This window comes from Panthera uncia, chromosome B4 (assembly GCF_023721935.1).
Source record: "Panthera uncia isolate 11264 chromosome B4, Puncia_PCG_1.0, whole genome shotgun sequence".
NCBI lineage: Eukaryota > Metazoa > Chordata > Mammalia > Carnivora > Felidae > Panthera > Panthera uncia.
Window position 1 is genome coordinate 37805492 of NC_064809.1, and position 21312 is coordinate 37826803.

General features: G+C 46.9%; 1 protein-coding gene across 9 annotated transcripts in view; it reads right to left on the reverse strand.

The window, feature by feature from the left end:
- The window catches only part of CRACR2A (calcium release activated channel regulator 2A), a 132570-nt gene that overhangs the window by 21241 nt on the left and 90017 nt on the right, over positions 1-21312 (reverse strand). For all 9 annotated transcript variants that reach the window (XR_007456570.1, XM_049624919.1, XM_049624918.1 and 6 more), the window contains 6 exons: positions 19792-19979; positions 14580-14651; positions 10599-10644; positions 8564-8670; positions 4676-4994; positions 467-599 (listed from right to left, as the gene is read on the reverse strand). Coding sequence is in view for 8 of the 9 variants with exons in the window: in XM_049624919.1 (XP_049480876.1) it covers positions 467-599; positions 4676-4994; positions 8564-8670; positions 10599-10644; positions 14580-14651; positions 19792-19979 (865 nt within the window). In the remaining variant the exon portion in view is untranslated. The remainder of the gene's footprint in view (positions 1-466; positions 600-4675; positions 4995-8563; positions 8671-10598; positions 10645-14579; positions 14652-19791; positions 19980-21312) is intronic.

Sequence of the window (21312 nt, forward strand, 5' to 3'; positions counted from 1 at the left end):
CCTGGGGGAGGTGGGGATACACACACACACACACACACACACACACACACACCGGAGGGCAGGGCAGGAAGCTGCTGGCCCCTGGTGGATGGGGTGGGGATTGTGGTGTCAGGTGTGCACCTGAGGAAAAGCATGAACACTCAGGGCCCTGCTGAAAATGGAGAAAAAAAGATAAGAAATAGATGGGCTCAGAGACGAGGGAGCATGAGGCAAACTTCAGTTCCCCTGAGGCTGGACAGAGGAAGCATTCTGTGGTTCTGCTCCATGTGGAACAAGCTCAGCAGCTAGCACCGTGCAGGGTGAGGGAGGTGGACTTCACCTTGCCCCTTTAGCCTCACTGGGGAACAAGTGGACACGGGCCCCCCTACCTGCCAGGCCCCCATGGACACTCCTGCTGGGCCCCCAGTCTCTTCCTGGGCCCCCTTCTCACAGAGTGAGACCCCCAGAGTGGGACCCAAGAACTCACCTACAGTGGCTGCCAGGCCTGGGGCAAACCGGTCCTCACAGAACCTCCTCAGGAAAGATGTCTTCCCCACGGCTGAGTTGCCCACTAACACAATTTTGAAGAGCCGGTCTGGGATGGAGGGAGAGGCTTCCTCCTGTGGATGGCAGACAGTCTGGCCAACCGCCAGGATGGTCACCAGCCCCTCCCTCCTGCTACGACCTGTCCCTACAGTGTCCAGGTGAAGGTGGGGACCTGCCCCTGGACCAGCATGAGGGAGGGCACTCCAGCTTTGGATGCACATAGCTTTGGGCTCTGGGCACAGAGGCTCCTTCTAGCTTCAGTGGGAGGGAAGAGAGACACTCATTCAACCATGTGTTGTCTGCCTCCTGTGTTGCAGACCCCTGTGTTGTCCCTGAAGACACAGGGACAAGGAGGCAGGCCTGGTTTGCCGTGGAGGGAAGGAGGCAGGCGTGTAAACAAAAAATTATAAAACAAGCTGCTGAGTGCTCTAGGAGCACAGAGGAAGAGTCAAGGATCCACAGGGGAGGACACTTTCAGCTGGGGTTTAAAGAGGAGGCAGAGATGCTTCATGTGGGGGAAGGACAGGTGGGATGTTTGCTGGGGGTGGGGGGAGATAGAAAAAAGGAAGCGTGTCTATATCACAGGGGCAGAGACTGCCTGGGGTGGGCTAGGGAGCCTTGATTTCTGCCCTATCATTGCAAGCCTGGACTGAATGGAGGACGCTCTTGCCTCCCTGCATATCACTCTTCTGTCCATCTCATCAGCTTCTGTTTAGGACCCCGTCTGCCCTGGGGAACAGTCTCCACTCAGTAGGTTGGGAAATCCACAATGCCAGGCCACTGGACAGAGCTTTCCAGAGCCAAACAGTCACTGTACTCCTTCTCCTGTGCCCAGCAGCAGTAGGGAGATAGACTGGGAGCTGGCCTGCTCTTTAGTCTGGGATGCTAGAGCCCAGTGGGGAATGGACTTGCTCCAGGACTGCCAGGAGCAGCAGAGTAAGGAGCCGCCTTCTGGCACAAAGTCCTCTCGGCTGCATGATCCTCCCTTCCATTGAGCTGCTTGTGTGCTCGCCCAAATCCTGCCTCTGGGCCCAGCACCGCCTGCCCAAGCCAGGAGGCTCTTTTGAATCTATTTAGAAGCGGATTTGGGGGAATTAGCTCCTCTCATTGAGCAAATACTATAATGGAGTGACAGCAGATATTAGCAGAACTTGAGTCTCAGAGAAAAGCCATTAACAGCCTTTTGGGGAGAAATCAATTCCATGTAGTACTTAGGAGGGAATTCAAGGTCAATTACAGGAGTTTAAACTAAACCTTTAAAAAACCGCACACTCATAAACTATGCTCTCTGCCCTGTTTTCTTTATTCTTGTAATGCAGAAGGGCATCCAACCTGACGGTCTCTGCTCAGCCTCTCTGCCTCCAACTGTCATCTATTTGAGACTACAGCTCAGTGCAGCAGTCTGTGTATCCCTTAGGCACAGCGACAGGTGGGGAATGTGAGGCCTAGGGCAAGAGAAGGAGGTTCTGGCTGCAGATGCTGTGCTGGCCCTGCTCCAAGAAGAGCACATTTTTTTGTAGGCCAAAGAAGGTCAACATACTGATGGTCCAGCTCTAGGCAGGACCCAGTTGATGGGTGCAGGGAACTCCTAGTCATGTTTACTCATGTAACCTGTGTCCCCTCTGGGGGGCAGTCTGCAGTGAGGCAACCAGACTGGGGTGCCAGGGCTAGAGAAAGACCTGTTCTCATTCTCCTTCCTAGCACTTTTTTTTTTTAAATAAGCTTTAGGAAACTAAAGGTAATACATGCTAATTTTTAAAATTAGGAAAAACAAGGGCACCTGGTGGCTCAGTTGGTTAAGCGGCCAACTTCGGCTCAGGTCATGATCTCATGGTTTGTGAGTTCGAGGCCTGCGTCGGGCTCTGTGCTGACAGCTCAGAGCCTGGAGCCTGCTTCAGATTCTGTGTCTCCCCCTCTCTCTGCCATTCCCCAACTTGTGCTCTGTCTCTCTCTCTCTCTCTCTTAAAAATAAATAAACATTAAAAAAATAATAAAAAAATAAAATTAGGAAAAACAGAAAAGTAGAGAAGAAAATAATTACTCATAATCTACCCTACCACCCAGAAGTGGTCACTATTTGTATTTGGATGCATTTCTTCCAGGCTTTTTTCCATATAGATGAATGAATATATGTTTTACTTAAAGAGATTTGAGATATTGGGGGCGCCTGGGTGGCTCAGTCAGATAGGTGTCTGACTCTTGATTTTGGCTCAGGTCACAGTCTCATAGTTTGTGGGTTTGAGCCCTGCATCGGGCTCTGCACTGACAGTGTGGAGCTTGCTTGGGATTCTCTCTCTCTCCCTCTCTCTCTCTGCCCCTCCCCCACTCGTTCTCTCCTGCTCTCTCAAAATAAACAAACTTAATAAAATAAAATAAAAAGATTTGAGATATTATATACAATTTTATTCTACTTTCTCATATATTATTAAATTATAAATATTTTTCTGCATCACTAAAGTTTCTTGAAAATGTTATTTTTAGCAGTGCTACATAATCTATTGAGTTAATACACTTGAATTTATGTTTCTCTCATTGGACATTTTTTCAAGTGTTTACAAATATACATAACCATTGTTGAGTTAAGTCTTTTTCTGAATCTGGTTATTTCCTTAGGAAAGATTGCTAGGACTAGAAGTGCCAGTTTGTAGGATGTGGAATTTTTAAGTTCTTGATTCCTGTTATCAAACCACTTTCCAGAAAGGCTGTACCAATTTATTCCTTAGCAGACTTGCATGGGAGGGCCTGCCTCACAGCGCTCTTCTAAAGACCAGAGCCTCCACCGAAGCTGCTATTGCCTCCTCGTACAGCTTATTTCCCCATTGCTGTAGTTTCTGTCCTGGGCTAACTATTGGCACACCTGGGGCAGCCAGCACTGACAGGAGAGCACATGGTGAGAAGCCTGGGCGCATGTCCCTGTGGGGTTAGACCAGGCCCCACTCTTCTGGGCTTCTGTGTCCCTCTCTGCCACATGGGAGAAGCCATTTCTGATGCACCCCATCAGACAACTGTGGGGATCACATGGCCCAGCACACATGGATGCTTAGTTTTTCCCTTTATCTGGTCTCCTACTGACCTCTTAACACTTTTATATTGGGGGGTATATCTTGGGACATTTAAAACCCCTATGTGCCCCCTGCCTGCAAGTGTAGGTCTGTGATGAAGGGTACATGGAAGGGCATGTAGGAAGGAGGAGCTCCTACCCACCACTGGTGCCATCCAGTTCTCAGTTTCCCCTGGCGTAGGGCCCTTCAGAGAAAGGATATGTAGGCATGAATGTTAAGCCAGGCCCAAGAATGACAATGATGCCGACAGGTCCCTGCAGTGGTCAGAAAGGTTTCCTGTCATACATGCTAACACAGCCATTTGAAAATGCTCCAGTGGTAAGGGCTCAGGTCTAAAGGGCTGCCCCAGTGGACAGGGGGGAGACTCTTTCACACTGTCATGAACATTTCTATAGCCTTTTAGAGGGTCAAGTGGGAGGTAAAAGGGCTTGAGGAGTCTATTCATGGGCCTGGATCACCAACAAGGTGAGGAACATCATCACCGTGAACCAGAGGAAGATGGTTAATATGGCCTACTTCTCCCACAGGATTTAGCAGGAATACCTGGTAGGGAGTGCAGGAGGGATGTGGGAACAGAGGGTCACCCCAAAGGGAGGCATGGGCAGGGCATTTGGGAATGAAAACATGATTAGCTGATCAGGAACTGAGAGAAAAATGATGGTACACAAACTTTGCAGAGCAATGATTGGCCCTGTTGGGAACAGTCACAGAATGTGAGAGAGGATGTGTAATTTCAAAAGTATGTGATAATTTTATGCTAAGAGCCAAGCAGATTGTTTGTCTAAAGTAGCTACTCAGTAAATGCTTCTGAATCTGAATCAGAAATGAGAACATAGGGAGTGGGGAAAACAACAGAAGTTATAGAGTATTTACCAGGACCCCTGAGTCTCCCCAGTGACACTCAGTTCAGCAGGGCAAGCTGGTATCAGAAGGACACAAATATGATGATTCATAAAACTAGCTGCACCTGACTTCCCAAGCTGAACCTGACTTTTCACGCTGCTTTTGCGGCTCTTGGGCTCAAATGCAAATGGCAGGTATAGAGGTGACAAGTGACATCTATGGACCAATATAGGATGTGCCCTTACCTTAGACAGGTCTTCTTTTCCAATAGGTTGCCCTCGAGGAGATGTAGGCATGTGTTCCAAAGGTCTGGCCTGTTGGCTTTGTCTTTCCGCCCTCTGTTGGGAGACCTTTTCCTCTTCTGGGCATTTGCTCAGTGGCTGCTCAAAGCCACCATCCAGGAGTTGGGGCAAGGGGTCTTCTTCAATAGAGATGATTCTGCGGAATGCCCGGGTGAGCGGACCCCCAGGTCCTGGCTCCTCTTCTGGAAGGGGATATCCACTCAGGCCCAGGGAGCTTCTCCTCCTCGAGAAGCCAAATACATCTTCTTCCTCCTCTGACTGGCTATTTTTGGATAGGGAAGGAAGAGAAATGGGGAGAATAGCACAAAATATATCAATATGGAAACCGGAGAGATGTCTCATAGCTCTTTGACAAACAAGATGTCTTGAAAGCTCTGTGACAAACAAGTAACTGAAGAGCATCACGTCTTGAGGGCAGAGAGCTCCAGGAAAGGAAAAAACAAGACCCTGCATTCTCTGGCTCATTCACCCAACACACTTATGGAAGTGCTTAGTGAATATAAAATTGACAAAGTGGTGGTGGTGATGATGAAGGTGATGGTGATGATGAAGGTGGTAGTGATGATGATGATGAAGGTGGTGGTGAGGATGGTGGTGTTGAAGATGATGAAGGTGGTGTGATGATGATGAAGGTAGTGGTGATAATGATGAAAGTGGTGGTGATGATGGTAGTGATGAAGATGATGAAGGCATTGGTGATGATTATGATGATGTTGATGGTGTGATGATGAAGGCTGTGGTGATGATGATGATAAAGATGGTGGTGATGTTGATGATGATGGCAATCATGAAGGTGGTGGTGATGGTAGTGGTGATGAAGATGATGAAGGTGGTGGTGATGATGATTACCACCAGATATTTAGCTAGTGACATAGTCACACACAGGTGGACATGTCCTCCTGGAATGCTCAGCAGAGTGGGGAGTGGAAGCAGTAATGGCACAACTAAATATACTTCGACAAGCTGTGGGAAGTGCTTAAAAGGTGGAGTGAGGGTGTGAGGAAAGGAGACAGGGGCACCTGGATGGCTTAGTCGGTGGAGCGTTTGACTTCGGCTCAGGTCATGATCTCATGGTTTGTGAGTTCAAGCCCCACATTGGAGTTCACTGCTGTCCGTGGAAAGCCCACTTCAGATCCTCTGTCTCCCTCTCTTTGCCCTTCCCCAACTTGTGCTCTCTCAAAAATAAATAAAACATTTTAAAAAAGATCTGGAAATAAAGTATCCACAATTAACAATCAGGTGGCCTTGGCTGTGGTCCCATACCAGCCCTTACTGACTATGCCACTAGGTAAGACACTTCCACCCTTCCAAATCTCAGTTTCCTCAGCATAAAATGTGGCTCATCTCCCCTGCCTATCTCACAGATAAGACAATGCATAAAAGTAGACATGTTCACAAAACAGCCCTCGGCAATGTGAGTGAGGGGTACTGCTGCTCTGGGAGGAGCCCCCACCACAGGATGGACGTCCACTGGCTCCAAAGAAGCTGCCCACTTGGGGATGGGCTTGGGGTTGGAAGCAAGCCAGACAGGGCACCTCTACCTGCTTTTTCTACCTTTCTTTTTCTCTTTCAGTGTCCCTGGAAGTCAGAGTGAAGAGTAAGTGGCCTCAGAGGCCTACGTGCATTTTGCTCCCAGAAGTATCTGAGCATCAAGAATAAGGAAAAGCAGCAGGAAGTGAAAGGAGGGAACTGGTCAACCAGATGTAGAACGAAAGCACAGGCTGTATTTTCAGAAGGTTTTGACAGCAAAGGCCTCACAGACCCTTCCTGGCACAGGAGTTCGGGTCTCTGTGAACAATTAAAGCTGGGAAGTGTTTTAAATGGAAGTTTGACAGGGAGAATTTTGAGTCCAAAACTGAAACACACATGCACGTCCACACACATGCACACAAATATGCAATGATTAGAAAAGAAAACAGAATGTGAATGAGGTAAGGAAGTGACAGGGCCAATGGAGAAAGAAGGCAGGGGGGAAGGTCACAGAGTATGCAGAACAGTGAAGCTCCCTTCATTTCCCCCCTGTCTTTAGCTTATAATATTTATTATTCCTAAGGACCAGTAATAGGAAAGAAAAAGGAAAAACTGCATGTATCATTGTCCCAAAGTTAAGTACAACTCCAAAAGATAAATTAAGAGAGAAGGATTCCTCACAAAAATGGTGACTTAATTTGGTTCCCTTGATATAAAATAAAGAACTTTATAGCAATTCAGGGACTTTTCCAGTTATTTATATAATCATAGTTTTTAATAGAAGCTGACTGTCCTCTCTCCAACAAATTTCTTCTCTAGTCTATCAACCCTACTGACTGCTTATCCACTTTAGAACACAATTAGTATTCCCATTCACTTTCACTCTGCTTCCACTCAAGTATGTACATGTGTGCACATGTGAGCAAGTGTGCAAATACACATGCAGCATATTTTTTAAAGGCCTTGCACCCAGAAAAAAAAATGGCCACCACAACAGCCCTAAAATGAAGCATTTTTTTGAAAAAAGCTTTTGATTTGGGAAATTCTCGAGCACTATTGACACTCTGTAATACCCTTGGCTTAGCACGACTGTGTTCATTTTTGGTTTTGTCACCAAAGGCTATGTACCAGCAGCAGAGAGCAGTGGCCTCTGCCAAAGTCTGTATTGGAACTGATGGCGCACAATTTGTTATTTACTTGATTGCCTGTTTCCTTTACTCAACCATAAGCTCCATGAGAGCAAAGATAGGGTCTATTTTGCTCACCACTGTATACTTCACACATAGCATAATATCTTGCACATAGGAGGCACTCAATAATGGATTTTATGGCAGACTCATGTTTAACTTATTTTTGGATCTTCACAGAACTCAAAACAATGTCTGGTACAAAGTAAGCCATTGGTGAATGTTTGTTGAATGAATATATTCAATGCTGAGCTGGTGAAAAGCCAACTGTTATTGCAGAAACTTGGATCCCCAACTGTATCCCTCTCTGAGCTATTTAGAAAAGGAATTCAGGATGACTGGGTCCAAGCCTTGACTGATGAGCTCATCAACATCTCCAGAGTCACTTCCCCTTTTTGTATTGTGTATTTCATACTTGCTGTCCTCAGGGTCTCCTGGATAAGCAAATCTATTCACTTTTTCCCTGGCTTTGATACTTAGGGGTCTGGTTGCCTCTACCTTTATGTGGCCTTTATGTGGATGGAGCAACATGTCAAAAAAGAAGAGAGGGCAGAGGACTGGCTTGCCTCTTTCAATGGGCAATGAGCCACCCCTTTGGGGACTCCAACTCAATAATGTGCTGTCTAACAGCCACAAAAAATGTTATCTTTGAGGTAATTAAATATGAGTCATTGAAAGGAATCTGTCAAGCACAGGCCCTATTCCTGCTTATAAAGGAGTTCAACTATTGGAGACTCCATACCACACTTTAATTTCCCTTCAGAGCCCAAATAGTCATGTCCTTGAAAAACCAAGTGCATTCAGCCTACTCAACAGAGAGCACAGTATCTACAGCCACGCTTCATCTCTCCTGCTCGACCCCTCTCGTCCTCTCTCTCTTTCCTCCACTGATCTACGGCGTCTCTTCAGTTCCTTTCTGTAGACACACACCAGGGTGGGGCGGCCCCAGAAGACGATGTCCTGTCCTAGGGGCCTGTTGTGCATAGTCCTCCTCCCACTTGGATGTAGGGTAAGGAAGGAACACGTCCTCCAAGATTCAAGGGGAATGAGTGAAACTGATTCCAGGGTTCCTCACCCAGGGCCACTCCTTGAGAAACAACGGGCTCAGAGCCAGCTCTGGAGGAGTGCAAGACAAATGAACACATAATGAATGAAGAAATACAGGATAACTTACCTCCTAAGAATCCCTCTGCCATCCATATATTTGCCTATCACAGAGCCAGATCTCTGTTTCCAGTTTGCCTTGGAAGCAGCTGTGTTTGCCTTGGCTGCCTTATCTTCCTGCAGAAACACAGAATGCCCTCAGATCCATGCCTGCTGATATGTCCCAATATTTGAGCAGAAAGGGCTCAACTTTCCCACCTCACAGGTCAGGCTCTAAACAAATTTCTGAAGTAAGACACAATGTTCACATGCTCCCTGTTAACATTCACCCACTCTTTCCTTTTGTTATTGTCTCTTGCCAGGATCCCTCCATCACCCACCCCAAAATCTAAGGGAATGAATCTATACACAGTTTAGAGCCTGGGGTCCACCTTGTTACCCTTCACAGGAGTACTAACAGTTTGCAAGATGACAATAAGAAGAGATAATGTGGAATGCATAGGAAAATATTTACGTGTGGAAATGTCTGTGCATCTTTAAATCACACTCATCTGTGTGCCTCTAACTCTTTACTTCCAAAGCCCCAGGAATGAGAAAGGGACTGGCCCAGAGGATCGATTAGCCCAGCGCCCTTGTGGGGGAGGGGAGGAGTCGGGGCTTGCAACCCTGTTGGCAATTCTCCCCAGCAAATGTCTTCCAGAACATGAGGGGGAGTTAGATCACAAGGAAGAATCTCTCATCAACCATCTCCACGATTCCCAGTGACTCTTAATGAGAGAAGGAGGGGCTGCAGTGCTCCCAGGGTCCCTGAAGGTATGGCTATAATGATTCCAAATTAATCTTTAATTATTATTCAGCATGAACGTGATTTTATCCCTCTTTTTTCTATTCCCCGCTAGGGGTTGTTAATTCCATTCCCTTTTCAAAGCAAAATGAGTTTGGCAGGTGGAGGGACGTGAGGTCAAAGGATTAGGGGGACATTTGGTTGGAAGTTTCATAATAAATTCAGTGTTACTTCTAAAACAATTATAACCATTATCATCCTCAAACAAACATGTGTAGGCTTAAGCCTTGCTCGAATAGTACACAGAGGTAGGCGGTAGAGAAGTTTGCTGCCAGTGACAGAAAAGATACAGTGGTGTAACCAGGTCCCCCAGGGATTTGCAGTTATAAACCAGGTCGGACCTAATTCACTGCAAACCGGCTGCCTTGTGCTGACCACATTTAGGCCACTGTCCAGCTAAGGGCCCACAGCATATGACCCTCCTCTTTCCAAGAGTTTCTTTTCTTCCCTCAAAAGTATCTATAATATGGAAAAAAGGATAGGCATTCCCTTTCCTCATGTGATAGTTGGGGTCATGGTTCAAGGAAATTAATGACTTGCCCAGGGACACACGAGAAATTCATGGTGTGATAAATCCTGATCATTAGAACATTGCATCAATGAATTCTTCCCTCTTTTTCCTTCCTTTCAGAGCATCCAATGACTCCTATCTAAAGAGGAAGATGAGTAGGAGAACACGGAATCCTGGATTTTGTTTAACGTGACTCAAAATGATGACCTGTAAATAAATATGGTATTCTGTGCTATTAGGGAAAGTGTGTACTGTAGAGCTCAGGTCTGGAGGAGCAGGGTCCCCACAGGATAAAAAAGGGGTACTTAAAATCAGCTATGTTAATAGTCAAATGTACATTTTTAATTTGTTCCATGATTGTGGAAAAATGCAAATTTCATCAAATGATAAAAATTTTAATGAAGGAAAAAAAAAACTTGTGAGTGTTTTGGTTAAAAGTGATCATGACATTTCAACTGCACCCTCTCCTGGATGGAGCTACCATGTCCATGTCCGAGAAATCTGTGACCCTCCCAAGCATCGTAGTCTCTTCATGCCAAGAAGAAAGTGTGTTACTTCACGGAAAACTAACACACTGCTACTCAGAAGGCCCCCTCGAATTTTTCATTATTTTCAAAAAATCCATGCCATTTTCTGCTTCTACAGAAAGGATGAGCCAGACTGCAAGGACATTCTTGGGCCTGTCCCAGCATGGTCTCTGGCGGCCAGGGGACCCAAACCCCGTCGGGAAAGGGAACACAGGGCAATTACCTGAAAACAGATGTCCCGTTCATCCCGAAGGTGCTTGTTCCTTTCCCTGCAAACAGAAAAGGGGAATCTATTCAGACATGGTATTTGCAGTCGAGAAATCCAAGAGCAGCCACTTTGCCAGTGAGAGGAGTGCAGAGCAAGGCTTTATGTGGAAGGCCCAGGGAGCATGTGGAATCTCTTTCCTAAGGGCGGGGGGGTGATGGAGGGTAGTTTGTGTGTAAATCAGTTGGAGGCAGGGGTGGGGGGACATAGAATGACTGTGAAACCCACCGCCCTTCAGGATCATGCACTGGTCTGTCCTGCCACTAGGGGGAGCCTCCCCCAGAGGGTGACCAGCAGTTCCAACTGCACCTGTGAGCTTGCTATTGGGCGCGCTCTCTCTCTGAACCATTCATTTCATGCATGCATGCAGTACTCCCACAAATGTCCCCTGAGCACCCACTACATGCTAAGTGAAGTCCTAGCTCTCAAGGTTTACACAAATGGATAAAAGAAAAAGTTTCTGTCCTTGGGGAATTGGTGTCTTAGTGCAGGGTTCATTGCTCTCAAGAAAGATAAAGCAGGGACGTGGAATAAAGAGTGCCAGGGGTGCAGTGGTATTTCAGGGGGCCGGTCAGGGAGGGGCATCTGTGCAGAGGCTTGCAGGAGCAGAGGGGCACTATGCCGGCAGTTGAGGGAAGAGCAGCACAGGCAATGGAGACAGCAAAGGCTAAGCCTGGAGTCAGGCTCAAACAGGGGTGTGCAAGGAACACAGAGGAGGGCATCAGAGTGCTCAGAGGAGAGCCGCTAGGAAATGAAGTCAGAGGGGCACCCAGGTGGCTCAGTCGGTTGAGTGTCTGACTCTTAATCTCAGCTCAGGTCATGATCTCACAGTTTGTGGGTTCGAGCCCCACATCAGGGTCTGTAATGACAGTATAGAGCCTGCTTGAAATTCTCTCTCTCCCTCTCTCTCTGCCACTCCCCCCATCAAGATAAATACATAAACATTTTTTTAAAAAAGCAAATGAGGTCAGAGAAAGGTGACAAATGGAGACCTGCTCATTCATAGTCTTGTGGGCCATTGTAGGAACTTGGGATTTTACTCCAGATGAGATATGAAGCCGTGGGGGTTGGGGGAGTAGCAGAGGAGTGTCCTGATCTGACTCAAGTTTTCAAAGGAGCCCTACAGATGCTGTGCTAAGAATACATTGCTGGAGACAAGGGTGGCACCCTGAGAACTGGCCACTCTTTCAAGCAACATGGAGGTCCCTGGTTCCCCTTTCAGTGCAATTGAGGCAGAAGGAGCCTGACTGGAGGGTCAAGAATGTGAGGAAAGGAAGTGGAGATGGAATGCAAGTGTAAACAATTCTTTTGAAAGGTTTTGAAAGCCATTAAAGAAATGCAAAGTAGCTGGATGCGTAAGTGGTGACAGGAGCTACTGGGTAAGAAATGCTATAGGACATTGGTTGGTCTCCCCAAAAGAGAAACAACCAGCCATGGAGGAGAGACAATACCCGCTGGACCAGCCCTTGAGGAAGGTCTCATTCTAGTGCACATTTGGGAGAGCCAGGCACATGGGGCGTTCAACCACCACGACAGAGAAGGCGGGAGGTAGGCATGGATGGGCACAGGGGACATGCTCATGTGATGGTTCTGCCTGTCTCCATGATAGTAGCAAAGCCTGAGAATGGCAAAGGGAGAGTTTCCTTCCAGAAGGCCCCTCGCTCTACGCTGGCAGAGAGGTTAGCAGCCCTCCACCGGGGTGAGGACACGGGGGCCCCGGGAAGCCCCATCTCCATCAGGGAGTTCGCTGTGGTGTTTCCTGCTTTGTGCAGTCATCTCCAGGCAGAAGCTTTGGCAGTCAAAGAGATGCTACACCCTCTAAATAAATGTCCACCTTAATTCACACTGCTGCCCTGTCGTGATGGTCACTCATATATATATCATCTCACTCTCAAGAGAAGCCTGTGAGGCAGGCATGAGAAAACTTACATTCCATCTGGTTAAGTCAATTGCCCAAGGTCACACAAATAAGGGTAGTGCTGGGTCTTGACCCAGATCCGGCCCCCAAGTCCATATTCCCAACTGAGTCTCCTGAAATTGTTTCCTTTTGCTGCTACTTGCCCCTAGGAGGGCAGTCCCTTCCTCACACTGTCATGTCCCAGCCATTGCCATGATAGGGGCAGACCCCCATCCTCCCCCCCAGCTTCCAACTTGATATCCCTTGCCTTGGCATTATCTCTGTCCTTGATTCCCATTTCCCCACTGCTCTCTGTCACTACCCGATGATTTCACTGTGGAGGAAAAATCTGCCATGGGGGCCTTCCTCGCTACGGATGGACTTTGACCTGCTGCAGAATCTAAGCTTGTATGCATGCAATAGCACGGAAAGACTTTGGGCATGTAATTCTGCACAAATGCCAGTCTCCATCAAAAAGACCCATGCGTTTGTAGAGATCTGCCTTGTCATTCTCCTCTGCTCATTCGCTTTGAATCTGTCCTTTTCTTCTAAGTACAACAGAAAAAAGGGGGAAAAATCAAAATTTGTCCTTGTACACCCTGTTCTCTTCTTTTCACTAAAGCTTCTAAGATTCAAGACCTGCTCTCAAATGGATTAGAACTTGGTCATGTCAGAACCCCCTTCCATCTCCCCAGCCTTTGCAGTCCTGTTTGAATCATGTATTGAGGGAAGTAAATCTGAAATGCATTCAGTTCTGAGCACTTTTCAATTTGGTAGCATCACAGATGCCAGACACGGTGACCTCACCCTGCTTTCAAATAAAACAAAACAAGTCAGAGTGTACCTGATTTAAGACAACTGCACTCTAAAAACCAGAGCCTGGGGAGCCTGGGTGGCTCAGTTGGTTAAGCGGACGACTCTTGATTTTGGCTCAGGTCATGATCTCATGGTTTGTGAGTTCAAGCTCCACATTGGGCTCTGTGCGGACAGCGTGGAGCCTGCTTGGGATTCTTCTCTCGCTCTCTCTCTCTCTCTCCCTCCAGCACTCTATCTCTCTCAAAATAAATGAATAAGCTTAAACAAAAATAAAAAGCAGAACCCAAAGTGCTCGTGCCCCATCACCATTCCCAAGAGGTGTTTGGCAGACAGAAGGTACTGTAACTTGGAAACCTCACATGCAAAAGTGAAGATCCCATCTTTCTTTCCACACACAGGTTTTGTTTTGGGTTTGGTTTTGGCACATTCCAGACCAATGAGCTTTGAATTTACAGTAAGTTTTAGCAAGTGGAGGAAACTCTAAACTCCTTTGCTCTGTTTATGCTCTGTTTGTGACTCATTTGCTCATTCAACAGACATTAGGAGACTATGGCAGAATCAAGAGAATCAGCCAGATACAGATCTCAATTCTGACTCCCGAAGTGAGTGGCTGTGTCTCCTTTGGTAAATTGCTTCACTTCTCTGCTATCATTTTCCTTCTCTGTTAATTCCCCTATCAGGAACTGCCCTCCTTTCTTTAATTTTGTTGAAGATGAAAGGCATACCAGGGGCACCTTGGTGGCTCAGTTGGTTGAGCGTTTTGACTTCGGCTTAGATCATGATCTCAAGTTCATGGGTTTGAGCCCCACATGTGGAGCCTACTTGATTCTCTGTCTCCCTTTCTCTCTGCCTCTCCCCAGCTTGCACTCTCTCTCCCTCAAAAATAAACATCAATTTTTTTTTAAAGAGAAAGGGATACTATATCTTCCACTGGGTAGATGCTCAAGAAATTCAGTTCTGCTCCTACCTGAGCAAGTACCACATAAGGTGCTGTGGGAGATGCCACAAAGAATGAGGCAGAGCCTACCTGCAGATGTACAAACTGGAGAGGGATGTGGGCGTGTGTGTGAATGGACCAAACATAATATGCTGGGGATCAGGGGAATGAGGGCACTCTCTCAGCAGCTGTGATCATCCAGAATGTAGGCAGGGAAGACTTTCAGCCTGGCTCTCCCAACCCAAGGAATGTGGGATATGCTCTCAGAACACATCTGGTGCTGACACACCTCAGGAGATCCAGCTGTTTCAGAAGCCCCGACTTCTCACGCTGCAGACTCTCCGTCACACGGTACACTTCCCTGAAGAAGAGGCCAACACAGATTTATGAGCTTCTATAGCAGGGATTTAAGCCACCACGGTGTGAGGGGCTGTGTTGTAGTTGGATGTCCAGGGCACCCAGGACCAGCAGGCAGCACCCCACCCTGGGGTCAGAGGGATATGCCTCCCCTGTTGAGCACCTGCTGTGTGCAGGCGGTTACAGCTATGATCTCACTTCGTCATCACACACTCCCGATTTGGAAGGTGAGATTACCCCCATTTTATAGACACAGACAGAGAACCAGTAACTCTCCCCATGTCCCATAGACAATCCACGACTGAGTAGATTAGGACCCCTTACTCTCAAACCCATGAACAGGGCTTCATAATAATCACTTGGCCTTCCCAGGCTCCAGGTGACCCTGTCCTACCCAGAACCAATACTCTCCAGCCCAATCCTGCAAGTGAGAGCAGAACTTGTATTTTTCCTGTAGCTGGTTTCATTTGTTTCCAGGAGCTCCAGAAGAATCCTTTCCCCTTCCCCATCCTCCCCTATAAGTCTCCAATCTGTTCTTAGATCTCTGTAATTTCCTCTGTTGGTTATTCATTTCTTTAACTTAGGAGTTCTCATCTCTAGCCATAAAGCAGAGATCAAATGTATCAATTATAATCAGATACTTAGATCACAGTGTGAACACGTCAATCATGTCAATCACCCTTTGAGTAAGGGGAGGGAGGAGCTGAGAGGTAGTGGAGGTGTCTGGAGACCAACTCAGATGGTGAGGTAGGGACTGCCTGGTTTGTCTGCATCTCTAAATGCAACCCAGTGCCCAGCATGAAGGTGTCGTCAACAAAAAGCAGTAAGAAACAGGGGGCCCTGGGTGGCTCAGTTGGTTAAGCGTCCAACTCTTCGTTTCAGCTCAGGTCATGATCTCACAGTTCGTGGGTCCAAGCCCTACATCAGGCTCCGTACTGACAGCTTGGAGCCTGGAGCCTGCTTGGGATTCTCTGTCTCCCTCTCTCTCTGCCCCTCCCTCGCTTGTGCACTCTTCATGCTCTCTTTCTTTCAAAATAAGTACATAAACAACAACAACAACAAACGAATAGCGTAAGAAACAAAAGGAGAGAGGGCAGAGAGTGGGGGAGGAAAGAAGGAGGCAGGGATGGAGGCAGGAAGAGAGGAAGGGAGGGGTGAGTCGGGGAGGTATTCAACACCGCCCAGGGAAGAAAGAAAAAAAAGGAAAGCAGAATTGGGTGACACTGGAAAATATGCCTTGCTGAACTTCGCAACTTTGTCTCCATCCTTCCCTCTGGGCTCTGCACTGTGCTTTTAGAAATGTTTAAATCACCCCTAAGGTTACTGCAAAAGGCCCAAAGTTCCACATTTCCAAACCACAGCATAGTTGCTAGTGTAGGGAGCATCTTATAGTCTCACAAAATGCGTCCATTTCCATAGGCTGTCCAGACTACCCCGATTGTGCACACACCGGGCTGGGCGGGGACAGTCACCCCTTTGCTGCACCCTCAATGTCATTACTGAGCTGGCAAAAACAGCACCTGCTTGCTCGGTCTATAAGGCTTGAGCCCACCTCACAATAGATTCCTTAAAAGGTATCTGTGTGGTTCTTCCCCCTTTATGGAATAATTATAAAGTCAATTTACAACAATAACAGACCGAATCAAATTCTAAGTTCACCTCAGACAATCCTAATTAAGCAATAAAACTTCTCTAGCTCCTGCAGAGATGCCAATTCCTAACACTTTATTACCAATTATATTTAATTTCAACTTGAGGGAAAACAATGTATTTCCCATTATCCAAACCGGGTCCCCAAATCCCTGTCTAGGATTCTGCTGTGATGAGCAGTATGTGAGCACAGCTGTTTGCTGCTGCGGTGCCCTGTGAGCCACGATGGCTTTGTGGATCCTCTGTCCCAGCCCTGGGTTCTGATTCTCAACCAGGAGCAGACGACTCTACCTCTGCTAAGGGAAATCACTCCCTGGACACCTGACATCTGTGTTCTCACAGAACATTTGATTTAGGAGCGATTCCTAAGAAATAAGGCATTCCAGGTCTTTGCACTGTAGACACAACAGAGTTGACTGCTGGAGCCATACACACACACACACACGCACACACACACACACACATGTATTACATATTGATGAAATATGTCTACCTATTTGTCTAATAAACATGCATCTATTTAGATACACACACATTGTCAGACTTTTTCTGTGTTCACAAAAAGGAAGGCATCTAACCTAGACATTCTAAAGGTCTGTACTTGGTACTATGTGGAAAGAGAAAGAAATTACCATTTTTCATAGGAGTGACTGGTGACAGGTTTATGGCTGTCTTTAGGGAACTGCTGTTGGCTTTATTTTCTGGAGAGGGATGAGAGAGGGAGCATCTCCAAAATATATCGCCAAGTGAAAACACAGGCAAATGCAGAACAGTGTGTAAATGAAAAGTGTGTGTGTGTGCTTGTATATGCATAGAACACTCTGGAAGGATCCACAAGAAACCCTGAGGGGTGGCCTCTGGGTCTTTGCAGACCTCTTGCTGAGTATAGATCCTTTTGTGTCTCGTCATAAACTACCCACCCCAAATAAAAATTCATTAACAAAATAAACAGGTGCTGCTTTCCAGCTGACCTTCATCTTTATGTTATCTCTCCTGCTTGGTTGTTCTTTCTTTATCTTATTTTAAAATCAAGTTCTCCCTCCTTGAGCATCTTTGGAGAACAGAAAAATTAATTTTGCCCATTTAGAATTCTAGCTGATAAGTGACTAAGTCTTTTTATCTCCCAGTACCGTCCTCTCCTTTCCCAGCTGCTCTGGTGCAGCATCAGACAGCAAGACATTGTGAGTTGGGGGGGAAGCACATGATATGGGGAGAACTCGGCTCTGTCCCTGTTTTCTGGCACTAGCTAGCTGTGTGGCTTTGTGTCACTGCATCTCTCTGAGCCTCAAGTTCTTCATTTATAAAATGAAGAGGTGGATTAGAGCACTCACCTGCTATCAGTACTGCAGATCTGGGACTCTGTTCTACAGGGAACCAGCTAAGGCTCTCACTGCCCTCTCTCCTGACCTCCTCAGACAGGACACACTCTCCTGGGCTCCAGCATGCTTTCCAGCTGCATAAGGCATTGTGCGCTTTTTGAAAACAAGTCATGAAGTTCCTGAAATCATTTATCTCTTCCTCCTGACACTCTTTTTCAGTTCCCAGCCTCCAGAGATTGTCTCTGGCTTGGTTAATTAAGATAAGACTTCAGAAAGATTTTAATCCTCATGCTGTGATTTGATACCCTGGCACTGGGTGCTTATTTCCATTTGCTGTTCTAATGCTGGTGCCTTCAGATGTTTGCTGTTTTAAAACTTGATTCAATTTTAAGAGCCTGAGTCCTTAATTCTGTTTGTAAAGTTAAATGCCTGTGCCTTGTTGGCCTGCTCTCAATGAGGAGGAACTGATTTTGCTCATTTACAATGAAATACACTGTCCTCCCCTGGTCACCCAAGAATTGGAGTGAAGGGGTTTGTCTTAAGTCAGCTGCTCAGAATACATTTTCTTTTTAACTGGAGAAATCTTGGGGCACCTGGGTGGCTGAGTCCATTAAGCATCCGACTTTGGCTCAGGTCATAATCTCACAGTTCGTGAGTTTGAGTCCCACGTCAGGCTCTGTGCTGACAGCTCAGAGCCTGGAGCCTGCTTCAGATTCTGTGTCTCCTCTCTGCCCCTACCCTGCTCATTCTCTGTCTCTGTCTCTCAAAAATAAATAAACATTAAAAAAACAAAATCAATCAATAAATAAAAAAACTAGAGAAGTCTTTTTAGGGTAAAACTCCACATGCAAACACATTTCCTCTCTTTCACCCTGGGAAATCAGTCCAAAACAGTACAGGACAGCACACACAGGACAGACAGCAGAACAATTTGATTTAGGCCAACGGACCCAAATTTTGCCATCATTCAGACGGAGTGAGGGCTTTCCCTTTTGAACAAGGACAGTTAACGTATGTAACACTCAGGCACTGGTAAGTAATACTGCCCTTTCCTCTGAAATCAGACTGTTTAAATACCTGGCACAGGACCAGGCACACATTACCTTCTGCAGAATGAATGAAGGGAATGAACGAATGCATGAATGAGTGATGAGTGAATGATGGCCAGTCCCATTCTTGAGTACATATTTTCTGGCTGGTTCATGATTCACTGTGTGGAGTCAGCAAGATGTGTCTAGCACGGAGTGTTGTACTAGAGAGTTACTGAAAACCTCTGACTCTTAGCTTCCTCGTCCATAACTTAGAGTTGATAATAACAGTACCTGCCACATCAGGATGCTGTAAAGTTCATATGAAACGATGTCAAACTGTTGACATAGGTGAGATATGTTGAATGTACAACATGGTACCTGGGGCAGAGCCATATGCAATAAATTTTTGACAAATGAGTAAGTAAACAAATATAAATGTGTGAACAAATAAGTGGGATTCCTGTCCCTGGGCACACCAAAGAGTACATTCGTTCTCAGAACCTAACACTCCCAAGACGACTGTTGGCTGGTCCCCCAGCAGCTCCTCAGCTCCAGCCTGCAGACCCAGCCCTTGACTCTTCCTCACGTGTGCTTCTGCCTAGCAGGCTGAGTCCACTGGCCGCACACCAAGAGCAGGTCGCTGGCAAACCAGGCCCTGAGAGATGTGGGGCTCACCACACTGTGTCCACACAGAGGGACACTGGTGGGAGAGAGTAGGCAGACTGCAGTGAAGATTCCAGGGTACTGTCATATACTCCATCAGATTAAATCTCAGAAGCCTACCTGCTTCACTCTCGTCCTGGGTCTCTAACCTATGACAGTCATGTGTGGTCTGTCCACACACTCAGCCTTTTCTCAATGACCGCCCTGTATTTGTTGGGTGGATAACACATCTTTTGAATCACATGATACATTTCCCAAGAACAGGGTTGTAGATTTCCTGTCAATCCTAGATTCTGCTTGCTACAGTGCTGGTCTGCTTGATGGCCTCGGGATCCTAGCAGAGATTTCAGGGACAAAGGAGCCCCTGAGCCCCACGTTCTAGGCAAGGTGACAGGGTCTCCAAGGGAGGAGACGATGTCATGCTCACAGCAGGGGGTGAGGCTGGACATCAGGGACAGGAACCAATGAGGGCCAGACTCACATCTCCTTCTCCTGCTGGAGTTGGTGGGCCTCTTGCTGGAGGCTCTCCAGCTGTTTCCGGGCATCCTGCAGCTCCCGGGAGGTCCGCTCCAGCTCCCGGGCCAGCTCCTGGTTTGTGACTCTCAGCTTGGTGTTCTCAGCCTTGGTTTCAAGCTCATCATTTTGCAGGGTGGTGCACTGGCCTTCCAGCTGGAAAGGAAGGTGGGGGAGCAGGAGGGAATGATGAACAACCCCCATCCCATCTGGCTCCGCCCTAGTCTCCCCTCACTTTCTCCACCTGTGGGCAGGAGCCCTCACTGCCAGACCTCGCTGCCCTTGGGCCTCGACAGGCTTTGTCCTGCTCCTTAAGTCACACGGATGCACTTTTGGAGGCAGGGAGGAATGGCCAGAGCACATCTCATTTCTCCCCTGTCTCCACAGGGCTACTGAACAGTCCAGAGGGAACAGCACCATTCACAAAGACTGCTGGGAAAGGGAGGTCAACAATCCATCTGTGTCCCCAATCCCGGTGACAATAATGATGCCATTAGCATCTCATCCATAGTCTTGAGAGCCAACCTAAATCCCTCCTGTCCTTTCAGCCAATTGTCCCCCTCGGCCCTGATGGACCTGGGAAGCAGCTAAGTGGCATTCTTCATAAAACTGTCCTTCCTAATTTTGAATTCTGACAGCAAATCTGTGTATCCCCTTTTCTTTGCTCCGCTAAATAAATCCATTCCTTTAATCTAGAGAAATGTTGTGTGGTGGCCAGAAACCCTGGAAATTCTTAGGAAACAGCTAAAACAGGTCAGACCAAACACATACCTTTTTTTTTTTTCATGTCCCAAAAGGAACTAAAAAAACCTGCATTTGTATAACTGCAGCGTTTCTTGGCTGGTGATTCTGCTTTGCAAAGCTTCTAACCCTCTCACCAGAGGAGGAATCAAACCAAGGCAAATATATCATAATAAATTTAGTTTAATAAATGTGGCCAGTGAGGGGAAGAGGAGGCAGCAACAAGGAATTTTGTGTGATTCTCAAGAGGCTCCTGTGTAATCAGGCAAGCATGCAGTAATCAAATCGAGTGGTAATCATTCGTTTGAGGGATAAGTCTAATTGGTAAGAACTTAATGCATAATAGTGAGGGGGAGAAAGAGTAGAAGCAAGGGATAGCTGTGGAAGGGTAATGGGAAGGCAGCTGGCAGTTCCTCCAGTGGAAATTATCTTGTTGCAAGAGAAAGAAACCAAGGGGCGCATGGGTGACTCTTGGTTTCGGCTCAGGTCATGATCTCATGGTTTCATGACTTTGAGCCCCACACTGGGTTCTGTGCTGACAGCTCAGAGCCTGCTTGGGATTCTCTCGATCCCTCTCTCTCTCTCTCTCTCTGCCCCTCCCCTGCTCAGACTGTCTCTGTCTCTCTCAAAAATAAACTTAAAAAAATTTATTAAAAAAAGAAAGAAAGAAACATAGGTCAGGGAGCAGCAGGAGTGGGACAGTCTCTAGCCTCAGCATGGGGTAGCTTCAAGCATATTTTACTGTGTT